General features: G+C 42.3%; 1 protein-coding gene across 5 annotated transcripts in view; it reads left to right on the forward strand.

Annotated features, from left to right (window-relative positions):
- The first annotated feature begins 1,878 nt into the window (after positions 1–1,878).
- The window catches only part of DNM1L (dynamin 1 like), a 61,114-nt gene continuing 41,976 nt past the window's right edge, over positions 1,879–21,016 (forward strand). For all 5 annotated transcript variants that reach the window (XM_073321866.1, XM_073321883.1, XM_073321901.1 and 2 more), the window contains exon 1: positions 1,879–2,109. In XM_073321866.1, coding sequence (XP_073177967.1) covers positions 1,921–2,109 — 189 coding nt within the window. In that variant the 5' untranslated portion in view covers positions 1,879–1,920. The remainder of the gene's footprint in view (positions 2,110–21,016) is intronic.

Raw genomic sequence — 21,016 nt, forward strand, 5'->3', positions numbered from 1 at the left:
GATAAACAAAGGATATACAGGATTGTGTGTGTTTGTGTGTTGGGGAGACTAAGGGACAGAGGAAACCATAAAATTCCCTAACTCCCAGGAGAGAGACAAAAAAGGGGAGAAGCCAGGAGTCCCCACTTCCCAACAAAAAGCATATAGGAGATGCTCTCTGAAGATGCTGGTGAGTGGGGTAATGACCTGCTGCTCTTCCCTGAAGCCAAGAAGATAACTGAAGGTACAGGGAGACATCTCTTAGGAGAGAGTAGGTTTGCAACTCACTCAATTGCAGGGTGTCACTGTGAGTGCTAATGGTAAACCAGTCCCCTAGATGTGTGGTAGCGTTCACTGTGTGTCATGAGTATGGAGGCAAGGCACTAGGTGTTCCTGGCATCAACCTCACAGCCCTTGGTGGGTTCCCATAAACACTCACGTTTTGAGGAATATAGGACTCTTCTGTTAGGGCTGCCAGAAACGAAACTCTGCAAATACCCCATTCTCAATAACTATAAGTTACAATAGAAGACTAACACCCCATTTCTAATCCAGTCCGCAATGAAAGCCCAATAGAGGAGGGTAAAAGTAGAAGACTCTCATTGAGGTCTTCTCTACATCATCCCCTTGCTGTGCATGTCCAATTGACCTCATAACTCCTGGTAAAATGGATCTAAGCTGAAGCACTAGATCAGCTTCACTTCTCCTTTGGTGAAGTTTTGGATCTGGATCTGAATGTGGGAGTTTGGACCCATCTGCACTTTATAAAATGTGGCAAGTTATGAAAATTAATGCTATTAATTTTGTTTCTGTCCATTTATGGTATTTTCATATCCCTTTGGCCACCCTTTTCTCCTGTTTGGATGACCTTGCAGGGTCAACGTCACTGAACAAGTGCACCAATTTGCCCTCAGGAAAGTTGCTTAGGAGGTAATGCCGATGCACTCATTTTTAATGACTTGTATTAACAGAACTCTAGTAAACTTCAGAGTCGTAATTCAACACCTGTGCAGCTGCATCAGTAGTAGCAATGGAAATTATAGCATAGACAGGGCACTTGTGCTTTTACAACAACCAGGTTGTCTCCCATGATTGCATTTCAGAGACGTTATGTACATATTTCTCCAGCATATCTCAGTGCGAGGGTTGGCACTCATCAGTCCCCAGGTTATGTTTTATGCTAATTTGCCATCTCCTTACAGTGACTGCTGAAAATGACTTACAACAATAAATTTAAATGAAAATACATGCAGCTGAATTGAAAGACAGAGTTAACTTGCACATGCGCAAGACAGGAGTCCTTTTTTGGGGGCCTCTCCTGTGGGCTTTTTTTCACCCATTAATCTCTACATCTGCACCTTGGCAGGGCCAAGGGGGAGCTTTGTGAGGAGCCTTTCATGGAGGGAGTGGGGAAGCTGTGTGTAAACCTGGGGGTAGTCAATACACACTGTACAGCAGGGGACGGCCTGGTGGTTTGGCCATTCTTTGGTTACTTAGTGCAGGGACTTTGGGATTAGTACAGCAGAGGTGCTGGAACAATATTTATAGCAGGGATGCTGAGGGCAGAAACCCTGTATTGGGGCTGTTACTACTTCAAGCCAGGGGGTGCAGGAGCATCCCCAGTTCCAGCACTTCCGTAGTACAGTATCTGTTGTTCTATTAAGCACAATAATTAATGACAGTTCAGGGCTGTGGTTTGTTTACTCCGGGGTTGGGGGGGGCAGAGCGGGCGCTCTGGCTTCTGCGGCACCACTTCCCCCTGCTCCAGGGGCGAGGCTTGGCAGCCTGCTCCACTTCAGCCTGCCGCCGCCTCTGGGAGCCACTAGAGGGCGCTGCGGGGCGCCTGGCACTACAACTCCCGTCGGGCCTTGCGGCTGCCACCGCCCCGCGGCAGGGCGCGCACAGCCTGCTGGGGCTGGGCTGCGCGCGGGGCCGGCGCCCATGGTGGGTAGTGGCCGAGGGGCAGGGAGGACCGTTGGCTGCCGGGTCCATTCATCGCCGCCGCGCCCGGCCGGGCGCCCCGCCGCCATGGAGGCGCTGATCCCCGTGATCAACAAGCTGCAGGACGTCTTCAACGCCGTGGGGGCCGACATCATCCAGCTGCCGCAGATCGTGGTGGTGGGGACGCAGGTGAGCGGGGCCGGGGCCGGGGCCGGGAGGGAGGCGCCCGGGGAGCGCGGGGCGGCAGCCGCCCTTTTGTGAAGGGCAGCGGGGGACGCGGGCCTGGGGGGGGCGCTGGCTGCGCGCGGGGCCGGGCCCCGCTCCCGCCTGGTGCCCGAGGGCTCTGCGGGGCCCCTCCGGGGCCTGCCAGCCGGCGCGGGGTGGCCCCTCGGGAGACCCGCCGGCGCCCTTCAGCGGGAGTCCCGCACGGCTGCGCCCAGCGCCCGTCAGTGAGTGACTGCGCCTCAGCCCCGGGAGGCGGGGGAGGCTTGTTCCCTCTTCGGCAGGTGGCCTGAGCGAGCGGGAGGCGTGGAGCGACCGGCTCCAAATGCCCCTGTCCCGCTGAAGGTGACTGCGCTGCCCACGCCAGCATCTTGCCGTGTTGGGCCACCAGCGGGCCCCCGTTTTATTCTGGGCTCGACCTTCCTGACGGTGCTTACGCTGCATAACGCTGGAAAGGGGGTGTAGTAAGAGAGGGCTGGGAAGGTAACTCCTAACACCGCATCTTTGTGACCCTGGCCCTCTGCTCTCATGTCCAGTCGTTTAACATCTCTGGCAGTTACTTGGATTGATTTCTGTTAAATGGCAATTTGGTGCAACAGCTTAAAAACCGCAAACCTGTGTTGGTTCAAAATAATTGCAGCAAATGACTGGTTTAGTCTAGCCGTGCTAGTAGGTTTTAAAAACCAAATTGATACCATATTGTTGTTTAAAGGGATGATCTCAACTTAAATGGGTTCAGAGTAGCAGCCCTGTTATTCTGTATCCACTGAATGCATCCGATGAAGTGAGCTGTAGCTCACAAAACCTTATGCTCAAATAAATTGGTTCGTCTCTAAGATGCCGCTAGTACTCCTTTTCTTTTTTCTCAACTTAAATGTGACCCATAATTTTTTTAAACCAAGTTATAAATCCATAAAAAGGTTTTACCTATCAGACTGAAAATAGTTCTTAGACAAAGGTTCCTGTGCAGTGTTTGAAACCCAAATGTTGAGCACTAGGACACTGAAAGTAAAATGAATTAAAAGTAGTAGAACTGAATTTTTTTCTGTTGTCTACACTTGGAGAAATGCACAAAGTAAAGCGCATAAGTAATTACCAACTAAATTAGATTTTTAAAATTCTTTCATTCGTAGTAGTGTAAGGCAGTGTTGTTCTTGTACATAAAAAAAAAAGTTTACCATAGCTACTTAAGGTGACCATATGCCTATGACAATAGCAACTCAAATGGAGATGAGGCCGAGCCTATGTATTTTGGCTGCACTTCTGCAGGTGGATCTATATGAACAGGCTATTGAGTCCCCATTGACTTCAGTGGAGCTTTCTGCAGGTACATCAGTCTGTCCACATGGATCCAGCTGCACAACTGGTACTTCTCCGTAGCAAGCAGGATCCCATGGCAGCAAGTCTGAGCCTGTGTCTATAGACTTGGGCTTGAGCTACGGCATTAAAAATAACTGTGTAGACATTCAGGTTCAGGCTGGATCCCTGGCTTTGAAGCTGCCTCCCCTCCCTAGGCTTTAGAGCCTGAGTTCCAGCCCAAGTCCTAATGTTTACAGCTATTTTTAGTGTCGTATCATGAGTCTGTTGGTCTGGGCTCTGAGATTCACTACTGCAACATTCTGTGTAGAAGTACCCTTTGTTAAAAATTTTGGAAGAAAAAATTTGCTTAATTTTTAGGGTTGATGGGTCTTTTTTTGGTAAGTTATACCAAATCCAACGCAATTTCTGGATACTTGAGGATCAGTTATATTTATATATGGGGCAGATGGGAAATAATTTTCTGAGCTACTGATATTCTATTTATTCAAGAGAGTGCTATACATTTTGAACTTTGAAATACTTGTAGTACAAAAGCAGCTGTATTGCTGAAGCACATAATAGGTCTGCTCTCTAAGCCAGTTAGAATGTAGTGGTCAAGAGAAGTACAGGAAGCAGCTGTCATTCTGTTTTACCAACATTCATCAGATAGAATAATAATACATCAGTCATTTAGTATAATAGACATAAAATACTTGTAATAGAACACTGTCAAGGGTATATTTCCTGCTCTTAGGGAAAAAGTCTATTTTGCATTTACAGTTAAGTGCCTTACTATTTTTGTAGCAGAAAGGACACCATTATCCTCTGAAAACATTTAATCTCTTCCACTGATATGCTTATTCTTAATGTAAAAGAATTGTAAAACAATAGTTACAGTATTTTTCAGGGTAATTCACTTCCCAAAACAGTTGTAATTGTGGCATTCTTCCACCTAACCCTATGTTTGAAACTTTCCTTGCTTAACTTGGTGCATTTTATTGACATGGCAGTTTGGGGGCAAGAATCTCAAAGGATTAACAGCTTTTCCTAGTTTACCATTCATAAATGCGTAGAGCAAATAATGGTCTTAATATCCTTCCGTACAATGCATGTAATTTGAATAGTCCACTGTTATAAATATTCTGTTTTTATATTCTAACAGCTCTGTAGTCAATTTCATGATGATCCTACTTACCTTGTAGATAGGGGTCTCATGACACTGTATTAAAGGGCTTTGTAAAGTCCGAATAAATTGTATCCTTCCTAATATTTTAACAGTAAAAATAATCATATTTGTTAGCTCTGATTGCTGTGATGTGAATCTGTGTTGTCTGCCCTCAGTGAAATTATAGCCTTTTGGGTGTGTGCTTGTTTTGTTCCTTTATTAAGGTTGGTTTATGGTTCTACAGATTTCTGGACACTCCTTAAATTTCTTCTTGAATTGTTACATTAGCTTTATTACCTTATTTTAAGTAAATTTTGAAATGAACCTCCTTCAGATTCTCTGTGTAGGCCAGTTACTTCAGAATTTTGTGGTTAAATGCCATATGGCCCTGGCATTCTTCTAAGATGTCTAATTTCCTAGTAGTTTGCTGGCAGATGAAGACTTCCTTTAATATTTTGCCTTTCTTCCTTTTGACTTTTCAAATCTGTTTCTGTATTCTTCACCTGCCTCATTCGTTGTGGAAAACGGACACTGTCAAATGAAAGAGAATTTCTCTATCTACTGTCAGTGAATTGTTCTCGTTCTTTCCTTGTGTCTGTTTCTCTCCTTAAATTGCCTTTATTTTTTTTTATATACATTCTATGTGGACAGGAATATTGTTTTAATCTTCTGTAATTTCAATTTCACACTCATCACTTTTGTTCTTCTATATTATAATGGTTCCACTCTTTCCTTGTATATAATATTTCATACCTTGCTTATGCCTTCTCTTATCCATGATATATTTTGTGTTTTTCTGCATACTGTGTGGATTCTATTTATTTCTACAATATTTTTAGCTAGAAATTGCCCATATCCCGTGGGCATGCATTTAATTTATCTTTGAACGCTTTCTATTTCCCCAGTGTGCTCCTTTCCTCCATCGCTTTGTGATTCAACATTTCCTGCATTCCTTGAAAATATGCTCTGCTGAACTTCAGTGTCCTATTTTTTCCCTTTGTAAACACATTTTAGTCCTAATTATAAAATATTTCCTAACGGGCTTTGGGCACTATTATTCAGATGCCTCTGCCTCTCTAGTCATGTTCTGTGTTACTCCAAATAGTGTGAGAATTGTTCATTTTTCAGTTTTCTCTAGGTATTGCCCAGAGCAGCAATTCAGTGTCATAGTATAGATATTTTGCTCGCATTCTTGCCAGCCTTGGCAAAAGGAGTTGGGAGTTGTTACTACTGGTTTCTGCCCTTTGAACCCTTCCCATTACACTAATCTTGTGTCACTAATTCTGGTTATTCTGTCATTCCTAGCGGTGAGTATGTGGTTCTGTTTCTCCTTTGGTTTTATATGTTAGCTTTCTGCATTATCAAATTTTATGAAAAGGCACAGGCTGGAAATACTGTATAAGCAACACACGCAATACAATAGTGCAATAGCATCCAACCACTCTGATGTCTTCATCTTATATCTGTACTTTGCTCTGTGGTTAAGACTTGTTACTTATAAAGCTTTATGGAATGGCCTCAACCTAATAGCACAAAACACTACAGTAAAAAGAAAGAAGGTGTAATATTCGATTGTTCCCAAAACAATGAGTCTATTTGAATGTATATACATACAAAATACATGTGTGATAGTTATTGCTGTGGTTAATTGCCTACACTACAAAAGCATCTGGGTTCAAGAAGCGGTCAAACATGCGGCTCATTTATACGCAATGAGAATATTATCATATTTGGCCATCTCGGTAGGGCATTAATCCAAATGGCTATGAATGAGGTAGCTTTACTCTTCCAGGTTATTGTTTGCCTTCTGCAGGGTGTTCCTAGAAATCATTGCCTCTCCCATTGATTTAAATAATGACTAGTTTAGTAGTAAACACCATTACAGAAATTCATTATGGGCAACCTATGCTATGTGTAAAATTGTGACTTTACTTGTGCATCCCAGGCATGGCTTTGGGATGGTATTTTAGGTGAGGTATTGTAATACTTAGCTGCACATATGCTCATTAGTAGCACTTCTGAAATTGCCTCTCAGACTTATGTTTGTCTTCTGACTTATTAACTATTGTTTTGTTGCTATTTTGGGGCTTCCTATTGGAAAGTGCCTAAATGTACTTCCCACTATTTAACATACAGCCTTCCTGCATGGATCTTTCAAAGAGAACAGCTGTTTTATTCTATTAATGGCTGTGAGTGTCACACTGATTTGGGATTGCCTTAAATTTATTTTACTTTCTATTGATTTTCTAATCTTGCTGAGTGGATGTGGTGTGCTTAGTACCCTAATGGTAGAACCATTCTGAATGTCATAATGTGGTATGTCAGGTTCTGCATAACAGCTGTCCTGCACATCCACTGTATTCTGTTAGATAAAGTTCAGATTATAATTCTCACAGCAAGATACTGTTGGGGCAAAAAAATGTTTGTGAAGCCAGGTGTACGCTGTCAACTACTGGGATTCAGGGGCAAGTGTACCAGATGTTATATCGGGGTATCCTCCTGGAGAGTTGGTACTTGTGCTAGCCATGGTTTAGTTTGTTAAATTTGAGTTCTCCTGCTTAGCTGCTAAGGCCTTGTCTTGACTGGGGATTTGTCCCAATTTCAGCTCTCAATTATAAAACAACGTTGTGCTTGCACTGTGTTGGTGTAAACCTCTGCTCTAGATAGGTCAAGCTGCAATCTGTCAGTTACCCAGGTTTCAAGCAGGGGTATGCTCCACTTGGGAAAGCTCTGGTTTTCATGTCTGTAGAAGAGGTTTGCACCTGTGCATCTACACCATTGGCTGGCCACTGATGGGATAGAACTGCAAATGCATAATGCAGACAACAACTGGCAAGGAGTGTGCGTTTGTCTCCCCAACTCCTTCCAGACCCATTGGTTTTTATCTGCTGTTCACTGTGTCTGGTTTTATGTGTAGTTGTCTTTCTCCCTCTCAAGTGTCTCCTCCCCATGGTTCATACCCTGGCTGTTCTGGTGCTTGCTTTGAGCAGGAGCAGTGATGTGAAATTGACATTAATTAGCTGTTTGTTTTACACTTTCAAGACACTGTGTAATCTACTTCTGATGTAGGTTGGATTGAGGAGTACTTGATGGTATGCTGTACTTGTGCCTCTCTGGCCCTATTGTTAGTTTCTGCAGAATTTTTTTAGGGCCTTTAGGTTTGTGAAGAAAACCTTCAGAATGTGATCAGTGCCTCACTGAGTCTGCAGATGGATGAATGAAAGGATAGTTGTAACAGAAGCATGAACTGTGTCCCCTTCATCTAAAGCAGTGCTACTCAAAGCGGTGGTCCGCGGACTGGTGCCGGTCTGCGAGCCATCGGCTGCCGGTCTGCGTGCACATTGGAAAAAAAAATTGCCGGTCCCCCACATCAGATAGCTTGAGAAGCACTGAACTAAAGGATTTTAATATTGAAGCCGATGACAGTGTTAACTATATTACTGCTGATCAGTTTAGTGGATACATCTAGCTAGTTAGAGTGTGTGGGTAGAGCTGAGTATAGATAGACTTGGAAGGATTAGATTTTGATTGGTAAAAGTCAGCAAACATCAGTTTCCCCACGAATGAATGAAAAGATATTTCCATTGATGATGATAAAAATCTGTGGATAGGCAAGAGAGAAAAATGGTGTTGAGAAGTTATTAGAATTGGCTTTAAGGCAGGGTGGATAAAAATCAATGATTTAAAAAAAATCGGATTTTTTTATTTAAATCTGATCTTTTTTTGATAAAATGCTTTTTGAGGAAAAACCCTGTCTAAAGATAGTTTTAATTAAGATACGTTATAGATATCTCAAAGATATCTCATCATGGAATAGGGATTATACATTCTAATTCTATAGTATGAGGCCATATATTCATGTAATGTTTAAGAAAAGTTTTGTAAATGACTTCCAATAGTTCATGGATTAGGGACCCAATCTTATGGGGTTCCACAGGCTTCTGTATAGATTATTTAGGTTAATCTTTCTATCTACACAAGGGGATTCAGTGCTCAGTCTAGAACAGGGATCGGCAACTTTTCAGGAGTGGTGTGCTGAGTTTTCATTTATTCACTCCAATTTAAGTTTTTGTGTGCCAGTAATACATTTTAACGTTTTTAGAAGGTCTCTTTCTGGAAGTCTATAATATATAACTAAACTATTGTTGTATGTAAAGTAAATAAGGTTTTTAAAATGTTTAAGAAGCTTCATTTAAAATTAAATTAAAATGCAGAGCCCCCCGGTGGCCAGGATCCGGGCAGTGTGAGTGACACTGAAAATCAGCTCACATGCTGCATTTGGCATGCGTGCCATAGGTTGCCTACCCCTGGTCTAAAAGATGCCATCAGAGATGCTTAGTTTTGCAGTTCTCAAACTGGATTTGTGTCTCCAGAAATAATATGCTTGTTAACAGCAAAAATGTTTTTAAATAAATAAATAAATACATAAAATATAGAGGTGAGAAATAACAGACCTCAACCCTATTATCCCTCTGCAAATTTTGTGTACACAGATTCAATCCCTTACCTCTTTCTAAAAGTGCAAAGTTTCAAAAAGTTCAATGAATAGAAGATTGTTGGGGGTGGAATAGATCTGGACAAGGAGTAGAAGTCTGGAGATAAATGTGGGAAGGGAGTGACAGGCAAGAGAAACAAAAGTGGAACTGAGCAGTACATTCCCAAAATCTTGTCTTTCTGAGTGTAGCCTTCATTGATTTGAGATCTACCATACCATTCTCTCACTAGAAGGGAAGACCTATAATGGCAGCAGGCCGTAAAGGAGACCCAGTTTGGGAATAAGAACCATTCAAGAAATATATGTTTGATGATGATGTTTTAAAGAAAGTCACACCAGTGAACTGGTAGAAGTCACTTAAGCACTTGGATTCAGAGACTTGAAGTGATGATCTCACTTTTAACAGCAGTAGCTGCTTCTGCCGGTGTAGAAAGAATATTTTCTTCCTTTGGATGACTTCATTCCAAATTGAGAAATTGTTTGGGTCCTGAAAAAGCAGGAAAGAGTGTTTTTCTTTTCCAGATTATGAACAAACAGGAAAATGAAGGTGAAGACAACTGAGTTAGCTGCAGAAGCCAATATTTTAAGTTTCTCATATTGACCTGGCTGACAGTCAATTGATTTTTTTCCTTAAATATTTCATTTAACTATTTGAGTTAAAAAAAATTTTAACAAAAACCTGATTAAAAGAAAACTTGTATGTTTAACTAAATTCAAAAATTCATATGCTTGTTTTGTTAAAATATTATGTTTGCTGTTGAAGAAAAAAATCCAGAATACATAACGTTGTGTTTTAGTTAAATAAAAAAATTTAAATGTCTGTCTGGTGATATTCTCCTTCTAATACAGCATGGCAAGAAAATCCTCCAAATATTAATCATTAACCTGTTGAATTGGAGATAGTTCACCTCCCAATGACTTCATAAATATCTGCTTCAATTACCTTTGGCCATTGAAATAACCAAACAATCATTCATTTTCTGATATAGGTGCAAAACTAATCAGAAAAGTTTTCAAAATAAATCACTTAAAAATGTATAGTCTGTACCTTTTAAAAATGAAACCTACATCTATCTCTGAGTTGAAAAGGATATGTATTAAGGTTATAAGAATCAACAAGAATGCACTTTTATGTAGAAATCCATGATTAAATTGAGTCTTCCTGACTAGTGATTTAAATCAAATCCACCCTGCTTTAAGGATATTTACTTTCATTCCTGAGGGCATTCTGCGCCAAAAAAATAAAAATTCTGTACACAGTATTTTAAAATTCTGCAAATTTTATTTGTCAAATAAATGTGGAGGCTCCAGCATGGCATTGGGGAGCACAGGCCACTGGCTGCGCAGAAGTGGGAGATCACTGTGCATCTCCCCCTCCCCTTTTCCCCTCCCCCCCGGGGACACAGACTCTGTGGTGAGTCTGCACCCAACCCTGACATAGCGTAAGGACCGGACTTGCCCCAGAAACAACCCAGGTCCCTGCCTCTCCGGGTCAGGTGCACCAGGTGTGGGCAGGCAGGCTGAGCAAGGCAGGATCCAAGTGTGGGGGGGATCCAGGTGTGGATTGAGAGGGTTCTGTTTAGGGCATTCTGGGTGCGGGTGGCTCATTGGGGGATCCAGGTGCGGAGGGGATTGGATGCACAGGAGCTTGTTGAGGGGGAGGGAGGTTCTGGGTGCAATGGCAATGGGACTGTAGGGGGGTCTAGGTAAAGGTGGTTGGAGCTCAGCTCGGGGGAGGGTGTCGGGTAGATAGAACTTTGCAAGGGGGTCTGGGTGTGGGGGGTCAGTGTGGGGTCCAGATGCTGGGGAAGTGGGGCTCAATGGGGTGGGGATGCAGGTGCAGGTGCAGCTGGTTGGGGCTCGTCGAGGTGGTCCAGGTTCAGGGGGAGTGGGGCTCAGCAAGAGGGTCTAGATATGATGGGGTCTGGGTACACGGGGGTTGGGCAGATGGGGGAGCAGCTCCCTGTACAGGGATCCCTCACCCTACAGTTGAGGAATGATGGGTTCAGGGAGCATGAAGCGGAGGTGGAGGAGGGTTGCAGAGCTTCCTGCAGCTGGGGGGGAAATCTGGAGGTGGGTCTGACCTGGCCCCAGATGCCGTGCAGGGGAAGAGGAAGTCCCATCCTCCCCAGCCCAGCCAGGACTAGCAGCCGAGCCTGACGCAGGGTAGGAGCCACCAGCCCGGTCTTCCCCAGTCCCGCCTCCTGCCACAGTGATTTACCTCTGCCGGCTGCCCTGGGCACCGAAAACATACTACTGTGGAGGGTTGCATGACCACTCTTGTGGCTTCCCTTTGTTTCCCTGTCAGAAAGTCATTTTTCTTCAAGGAAGCAAAGAAAACTGCAGGGGATGTAAATTCTGTGTATACGCAGTAGCACAGAATTCCTCCACGCGTATACTTTGTATATGTTGACATAGATGTGGACAATTTGTGTTTTAACAGTTATGAAAATTTAACTTTTTGAACTGCAACATGTCATTAAATAATTCTGCCCCCCAATTTCCTGCAACTTATGAAAATTTAAATTGATAAAAATAAAAGCTTAAAACCCATAATTTTGTACAACTGTGAAAGTTTAAAATCAATAAAGTAAAATACTTAAATATTGATATTTTCTGTTGAAATTATTTAAAAAAAAAAAGTTCTGCCAAGCCTAAGTTTAAAGTACTGCCATTTTTTCATAAGAACATAAGAATGGCCATACTGGATCACACCAAAGGTCCATCTAACCCAGTATCCTGTCTTTTGACTGTGCCAATGCCAGGTGCTCCAGAGGGAATGAACAGAACAGGTAATCATCAAGTGATCCATTCCCTGTCACCCATTCTCAGCTTCTGGCAAACAGAAGCTAGGCACACCATCCCTGCCCATCCTGGCTAATAGCCATTGATGGCCTATCCTCCATGAATGTATCTAGTTCTTTTTTGAACCCTGTTATTGTCTTGGCTTTCACAACATCCTCTGGCAAAGAGTTCCGCAGGTTGACTATGCGTTGTGTGAAGAAATATTTCCTTTTGTATGTTTTAAAGATATTGTATAAGCATTTTTTTTTGTAGTTTTTCAAAACTGGAATTGTCATCTGTGAAGCTAACAAACCGAAAAGGATTATCACAATGGACTGCTCCACTAAGGATCTTCATGCTGTACCAAAAGCATTGTTAAGATTTCCAACTGCACTAAGAGGCTGTGAAGTTTACCTGTCTCGAATGCCTTGCATCAGTGGTGCAAAACTTTTGATTCAAGGTGAGTATCAGAGATACAATACTTGTAACTAACTGGCATCATACCTGGCAGACAGAGACTAGGGATGTCATCCCTTCCCATCCTGGCTAATAGTCATTGATGGACCTATCCTACAAGAATTTATCTAGTTCTTTTTTTGAACCTTGTTGTAGTCTTGGCTTTCATAACATCCTCTTGCAAGGAGTTCCACAGGTCGGCTGCTTTGTGTGAAGAAATACTTCCTTTTGTTTGATTTAAACGTGCTGCCTATTAATTTCATTTGGTGACCCCTAGTTCTTGTGTTATGAAAAGGAGTAAATAACATTTCGTTATTTACTTTCTCCACACCAGTCATGATTTTATAGACCTGTGTCATATCCCTCCTTGGTCGTCTCTTTTCCAAGCTGAAAAGTCCCAGTCTTATTAATCTCTCCTCAGATGGAAGCCATTCCATACCCCTAATTATTTTTTGCCCTTTTCTGAACCTTTTCCAATTCCAATATATCTTTTTTGACTACATCTGTTCGCAGTATTCAATATGTGGGGGCACCATGGATTTATATAGAGGCAATATATTTTCTGTCTTCTTATCTATATCTTTCTTAACAATTCTCAACATTCTGTTTGCTTTTTGAACTTCCGCGGCAAATTGAGTGGATGTTTTCAGAGACCTATCCACAATGACTCCAAGATCTTTCTTGAGTGGTAACAGCTAATTTAGACCCCATCATCTTATGTACAGTTGGGATTATGTTTTCCAATGTGCATTACTTTGAATTTATTAACACTGAATTTCATCTGCCATCTTATTGTCCAGTCACCAAGTTTTGAGAGATCCTTTAGTTGCTCTTTGCAGTCTGCTTTGGGCTTAACTATCTTGAGTAGTTTCTGCAAATTTTGTCACCTCACTGTTTACCCCTTTTTCCAGATAATTTATGAATATGTTGAATAGGACTGGGCCCACTGCAGCCCCCTGGGGGACACCCTATTTACCTCTCTTCATTCTGAAAACTATTTATTCCTACCCTTTGTTTCCTATCTTTTAACCAGTTATCAATCCATGAGAGGACCTTCCCTCTTTTCCACTGACTCCTGCTTGCTGCCAGGGCTCTGTTCACCTTCTGAGTGGCAGAGTGTCTTTTCCAAATACTTGATAACGTTGTTTTTTGGTTAATCTGTTTTACCCTGGTGCCTTAATCCTGCCCACACTTAAAAAAAATTGTTTCCAAAAGAGCTGAGGGGGAAAAAAAAAAGTCAATTTGACAACCACAAACATACTCTCTAAATCTAGAGAGAAATCTGTAATGTATGTTAGAAGCTGTTGGAGAAGATTCCTACACATGATGATCAGAAGGCACAGGCTTAATGTTGTCAAATGTCTAAATAATAAATCTCTAGCAATGAGTTTTCTTGTTTGGAATTTAGAATCAGTTTAAGACTACAGTAGAACCTTAGAGTTACAAGCATCTTGGGAATGGAGGTTGTTCATAACTCTGAAATGTTCGTAACACTGAACAAAACGTTATGGTTATTTCAAAAGTTTACAACTGAACTGTGAATTTAATATAGCTTTGAAACTTTATTATGTAGAAGAAAAATGCTGCTTTCCCTTTATTTTTTTAATAGTTTACATCTAACAGAGTACTCTACTGTATTTGTTTTGTTTTGGTCTCTGCTACTGCCTGATTGTGTGCTTCCAGTTCCAAATGAGGTGTGTGATTGACTGGTCAGTTCACAACTCTGGTGTTTGTAACTCTGAGGTTCTTCTTCAGCTGTTTTTAAGATACAAGATGGCTTGGGTTTTTTTGCTATATTGCAAAGTGGAATTTTATTGTTTTACAAAGGTTGAGCACAACTATTGTAATATGTTTGTACAGTACTACTTATGAGTATGGAAAGGCAGATCCATACCTTCCACTGGAACTTGTTTGAATGGTCAATAGCCAACATCACTGTTTCATGACACGACTTGGAAGAATTGCAGTCAGCTGTAGTACTGAGTTGAAACTCCAGCAAAGCAGAAGAGTATACTGGCTCAATTTGTTGTTATAGAATGTATTTATTGATGAAGGATTTGCAGTTGATACCTTTTTGCTGTATCTCACCTTTCTGCCAAAAATCAGAGGGCTGTGTGTGCATATGCACAGGGGATATAGATATGTGCTACCCCTTCGGAAGCCTGCTTGGAGGGCAGTTCTACTGTAAAAAGGAACTATATGAAAACTCATGAGTCCAGCTTCCTATGTTTTTAAGAGTCCACTCTGCTGCCTTTATTAAATATGCTTTACTCTTGTTAGCCCTGTAGAGCCAATGCAACTTAGGCTTGTCTACGCAGCAAAATTGACTGGAATAGCTATTGTGTACTTAGCTATTCTGCAATACCTATTCCATAATAGTTTCCCATGTGCATACTTTATTCCAGAAATATTAATGCACTTCCAAAGTAAAGTAATTATTCTGGAATAACATCCATGTGGGGAGCTGTTCCAGAATAGCTAGTGTGTAGCTACTTACTCTACAGTAGCTACCCCAGTCAATTTCCCTATGTAGACAAGTCCTTAGAAAAAGTGAACTAGATTCTATTCCTCCCTATGCATCAGCTGTGGAATTGCTTACTAAATTCGGAATATGGGGCCAAATAGTTACAACTGTGCAAACTGCTGAAAGATGATGGGTTTTACACAGGTGTTACAGAGAGCATAATCTGGCCAGCTGAACTTTTACTACTGTATTTGTGATTGTATGTAAGAAGGAAAGAATGCAGGTTTGCAAATCCCACATGGAATCTCAAAGCAGGGCTGGTAAGTTAGTTTTAAGAAAATGTTGAGGAGATGATTCTGTCCTATAGTGAAAAGAAAAGGAGTACTTGTGGCACCTTAGAGACTAACCAATTTATTAGAGCATAAGCTTTCGTGAGCTACAGCTCACTTCCTCAGATGCATATCGTGGAAACTGCAGCAGGCTTTATATATACACAGAGAATATGAAACAATACCTATTCCCACCCCACTGTCCTGCTGGTAATAGCTTATCTAAAGTGATCATCAGGTGGGCCATTTCCAGCACAAATCCAGGTTTTCTCACCCTCCACCCCCCCACACAAATTCACTCTCCTGCTATCACCAGCAGTGATAGTGATAGTGATATCACCAGCAGGAGAGTGAATTTGTGTGGGGGGGTGGAGGGTGAGAAAACCTGGATTTGTGCTGGAAATGGCCCACCTGATGATCACTTTAGATAAGCTATTACCAGCAGGACAGTGGGGTGGGAATAGGTATTGTTTCATATTCTCTGTGTATATATAAAGCCTGCTGCAGTTTCCACGATATGCATCTGAGGAAGTGAGCTGTAGCTCACGAAAGCTTATGCTCTAATAAATTGGTTAGTCTCTAAGGTGCCACAAGTCCTCCTTTTCTTTTTGCGAATACAGACTAACACGGCTGTTACTCTGAAACCTGTCCTATAGTGAAAGCTTTTGCTATTTCCGAGTTCTCATTGCAGTTATCTCATATTGTAGGGAAAACTGATATTGACATCATTGCTTTGCTAAATCAGGGCTATAATGCCTCTGCTTTGCTCTGTGGTCCTACTTTAAGCCTAAGTTATCTCATGCATCAATTCTGTACCTTTTCCCACTACTGCAGTTGTGTGTAACTCTGCAAAAGACGATGCATTTACAAATTATCCTTATTGAGGAGTTGAAATTCCTCAATTGTTGCATTTGACAACTTATCCCTTACTGGAAACACTTTTTAAAATGAGAAACTTTATCTTGGAAGCTACAAAAGGTCCTAATGATAAATTTAAAGAGCAACGATCAATTTAAACTGTTTGACAATATCTACAGCTAGTACAAGTTCATTAGTGTTAATGTCTGAAGTGAAATTAGGTGAGGGTGCAGTTCTTGTCTGAAAATGACTGTAAACTGATATTGTAGGGTTTGTTTTTTTATGTATCATTAGTTATTGATTGAGAATGTTTCGGTCTGAGAAAAAAGATGTCTTTCTCAGTCCTGCAAACTCATAATGGAATCTGAGTAAACCTGAGTTTATTCCTCCTTTTGTAGTCTCACTCATAATAAAGATTCTGCAGAAGAAATTCTTCTGAACCACTGCAACCCATCTGTATTGTACAAGTGTGATTTAGGAAAGAATTTGGCCCTATTTGGAATTTATGGTATGGGTACATCTACACAGCAACTGGGAGATGTGATTCCCAGCTCGGATAGATGTTTGTGCACTAGTGCTGCTTGAGCTAATGCATAAAAATAGCAGTATGGCCATAGTGGTGTTGTCAGTTGTTGGCTGCATGTGTTCTCTCTGTGTGCTGCAATGGGTCTGGCCAGATGGCCCATACAGCAGACTTTGATGGAATTGTCCAAGAAGACTACAAACTTGGTTCAGTGGCAAAGGCGCTCCACCAGATTTATTGTTAAGGAAGCACAGTCCTAATGCCCTGGCTCAATGGTTACAGGTACAATAATTAAGGCTACGTTTTTTCACGGATATTTTTAGTAAAAGTCATGGACAGGTCATGGGCAATAATGAAAAAATCACGGACGCCCGTGACCTGTCCTTGACTTTTACTAAACATACCCCTCACAAAATGGGTAGCCTGGGCAAGGGTGATGGGGGCTGGGAGCTCCAGGGTCCCCCTCTGCTGGAGGCTCTAAGTTGTGGGGGACCCCCCTGCCACCCACAGCATCCAGAAGCTCTGGGGTTCCCTCTTGCCGCCAGGTCCCCCCTGCTGTCTGCTGCAGATGGGCAGGGAGCAGTGGGGTCCCCTTTGTGGGCAGGGAGCAGTGGGTTCCCCTGCCTCCCATGGTGGCCAGGAGCGGTGGCAGCGTGGAGCTGCGGGGGTCCCTCCTGCCACTCTGCAGGTGGCAGGGGATCCTGCAGCTGGTGCTGGTTGAAGTCATGGAGGTCTTTGGAAGTCACGGAATCCATGACTAAATCGCAGCCCTAACAATAATACATGTATGTTTGTTACAATGAACCAGCCCAGTAAGGGATGTGACTTTCCGCTCCTCCCTCAGCCAAAGACACCTCCTCTGTGACTACTCTTTTATACATTGATACAAACAAGTTACATATTGCCCCTCTGATGTGGTTAGTTACCACCCTTTACATTGTATATGTTGGTTCAATCAAAACATCTTTATCCATCACCTTGTAATCTTTAGGAGGGGTCAGTGTGTCCCCATATCATCTTCAGGGAGTGTATTTACACCATAACTTTGTATCGGGGTGTTCTGGCATGATCTTCTGGAATATGTTTTTGCAAGTGTCCAGCGCCTAGCACTTTTTAGGAGTGTTTTTTGCAACACCAGCCGTGTTCTTGCCAAGTTCACGTTCCGGACAGTGAACCTGCAAGCAGGCATGTTTTGTTACAGAGCTCAACTTTTGCTCATAGCCTGACTCTTGCTAACTTTGCATTATATAAGCAGGGCCTTAGGCTTTAAAGGTCTTATGTCTCTGGACTCTCTTTTTCTACTACAAATGCTATGGGTGGCACTTTGGGCTAGCAGCCTGAGTATAAGCCCTTCTGACCCCCAGCTACATACTTTGCGGCTTGTGTGAGCTGTCATCCATGCCAGCTTAGCCACACTGCTACTTGTAGGCACTAATGTGAGCAGAACTTGTATGTTTGTGTGTATATAGGTGTACCCTATATCTTTACCTCAGAGTTAATGTAAATTATCTATGCTCAAGTTAACTCCTCTTGAGTTAACCTGGTTTCAGTGAGAGCATCCATCCTGCAAAATAACACTGGAGCTACACAGAGTGCGGGATGTGAGTTTCTGATGAGTTCTGCTAACTCCAGCTGTGTTCTCTTATCTCCTGGTCAGCCAGCCAACTTGAGGTAAAAACATTATCAGACTCAAGTTACGGATTTTTGTGTGTGGATAGACTTAAGCCAAGAGCTGCCTGTAACTCAATATAGCAGTGAAGACATCAGTTGTGGATGCACGAAGAGAAATAGAATCAAGCCCCATTTTCTAACTGTTGGCTCTGTAGAGTTGCTTGGGTAGAAAGTAGTTAAAATGTACAAATCAGAAGATATGTCCAAAATTCACATAGGGAACAGGTCTGTGGAATGAGTGCCATATTTATGTAGTTATTTTTCAGAGTGGTTCCACATTCCGATTCAGATTATTTAGGTGTGATTATTTTGGACTTTTTTTCATCATAACGTAACTCCAACTGTGGTTTGCAAATCTGACAACAGCATAACTTTTAGTGTGGTTTTTAAGTCTTTCTCAATTTTTGGTAAAATAGCTCTCTCCCAGAGCATGAAGCTCTTATTTTTTTTAATTAAAGTTTAGGCTGTTGAAATTCTGAGTAACGATTGAAGGTTTTGGCCCTGTATACTTGAGAAGGAAATAAATTCTAAGGTAGAAGTTGGATTCATAAATATTCTCTTTAATGCTCTCTTGCTGTCTGTTTTCTTTAGTGGGGCAGGTAGTGATTTGGTTGTCTTGTCCCATCACATCAATAAAAATCTGTTACTACTTTGCACTCTATAATTTAACCCCTTAGCAAGTCACTTTTTAATCCCATTCTCTTATCCTCCTTTCACTGTGTCCATCTCTCACTGTGGCACCTTAATCTGCTTTTGTAAACAATGATATGGTTAGGTTCATGACCTCCATATCAGTTCTTGTCTTTAAACTATTGTTAAAGAAACAGCTTTCTATGCTGAAGATAATGAAGGGTAGCAGCAGTTTATTTTGGGAATAAGACAGTTGTTACCAAATTTTATTTACTATTTTGATTTAAATAGTACCCCCGTGACAGTGTACAAACCCTGCACTGGAAAGGAAGAGGGTAAGCAGCTACTTTGGACCAAGGCAGCCCTGCCCCCCCTCACCTGCAAAGCATGCATGGGCTGGAGGAGGAACTTAAAAGGGGAGCAGATCAGCTCAGTAGCTGGCTGGTGGAGAACTGACCTACATGCTGATCTATTGGGAAGGAGCACTGCAGGAGCTGTTACTGGCTGTACCACCTTTGCCAAACCCACAGAGAAGGGACTTGCAGCTCTCAGAAGATCTGAGACTTTTTGATTTCAGTTATTTCATATTTTTACTTTATTCATTGGGAAAAGAGGGATTTGGTAGGAAGTGATCCAGGGAGGCGAGACAGCAGGCTAGCACTTTGAGACGCAGGACTTAGCTTCTTACTACTGGGCCCTGGATTGGAACCCAGTGGAGAGGGTTCCGTAGAGCTAGTGTGTAGCAGGTAGACTTGTCAATATGCTCAACGATTATTAAATAACTACCATGATGGTGGGTGATAATTTGGGGACTCAATAATTCACTGATTGCCAAAGAGCTTTTTAGCTCCCTGTCCTTTAGTCTTATCTCCTTAACTGCAAACTACAGAGAAATTGAATAGTGTAGTATGGTTGTATTAAAACAAAACAACTCGCAAAACCAAACCCGTCAATCCAGAATTGTAGTGAATTTAGGTGATGTACCCAGGCCTAGTAAATCTTAGATGTTTAACAAGGTATTTCCTCAAACCTCTGTATATATTAGGGGTCGGGAAGGAATTCTCCTCCAGGCAGATTGGAAGAGGCCCTGGAGGTTTTTCGCCTTCCTCTGTCGCATGGGGCACGGGTCACTTGCTGGAGGATTCTCTGCTCCTTGAAGTCTTTAAACCACGATTTGAGGACTTCAGTAGCTCAGACATAGGTGAGAGGTTTTTCGCAGGAGTGGATGGGTGAGATTCTGTGGCCTGCGTTGTGCAGGAGGTCGGACTAGATGATCATAATGGTCCCTTCTGACCTTAATATCTATGAATCTATGAATACGATTTTATTGCCGATCTAAGCAGAACTCCTTTGTTACACTTCTACCAACCTCATACACAAGTTCTGCAGAGGGAAATGCCACTCAGATGGAATATAGAATTGTGCAGTCCTAGTGAAAATATTTAACTGCTGTGTTTTGTCAGCTGCTGGTGGTTGATTTTCCTATAGACAAGATGCATCAGGTTTGCAGTCGGTGGAGTTATCTGCCAAAAAGTGTACAAATAGCCTTGCAAAATTCTACTTGGGATACTCATTTTCATGTGTAAAATCCTAGTATATCGATGTAGAAAGGATAAGTACCCAGATCCAAACATCTTTTTTGGTGACACTTGTATGTTTCCATCATGGTGTAGCCAGGAAAATTAACCTTCTACTATACTGTTACTCATTGTAGTGTTACTGTGAGATGTTTAAAATAGTCACCTCAAAAGATACAGAGTTGCTTTATAGAAGTTAAAGTACAATTAAGCAACTTTTCAGTTCTTTCCAAAAGGTTGTTGTGAAGATTAACATTCTTAAAGTGCTGTGAGATCTGTGAATGGAAAGTGCTAAAAAAGTGCAAAATATTTTCTTAAACTCAGTAAGTTTTCCAGGGCCGACTATAGGATTTTTGCCGCCCCAATCAAAAAAATGTTTGGCCGCCCCCACTTTTTTTTTTTGCCCCTCCCCTCCTTCCCAACCCCTTCCCCAAATCCCTGGCCCCTCCTCCTCCCCCGGGCATGCCACATTCCCCCCCTCATTGCTTCCTGCAGCTCCCCGCAACCCCCCGCCCTCGCTCACCTCTGCTCCGCCTGCTCCCCTGAATGCGCCGCCGCTCCGCTTCTCCCCCCTCCCTCTCAGGTGAGGGAGAGGCAGCGCGTTCAGGGGAGCAGGCGGAGTG

This window comes from Lepidochelys kempii, chromosome 1, assembly GCF_965140285.1.
Source record: "Lepidochelys kempii isolate rLepKem1 chromosome 1, rLepKem1.hap1, whole genome shotgun sequence".
Lineage (NCBI taxonomy): Eukaryota > Metazoa > Chordata > Testudines > Cheloniidae > Lepidochelys > Lepidochelys kempii.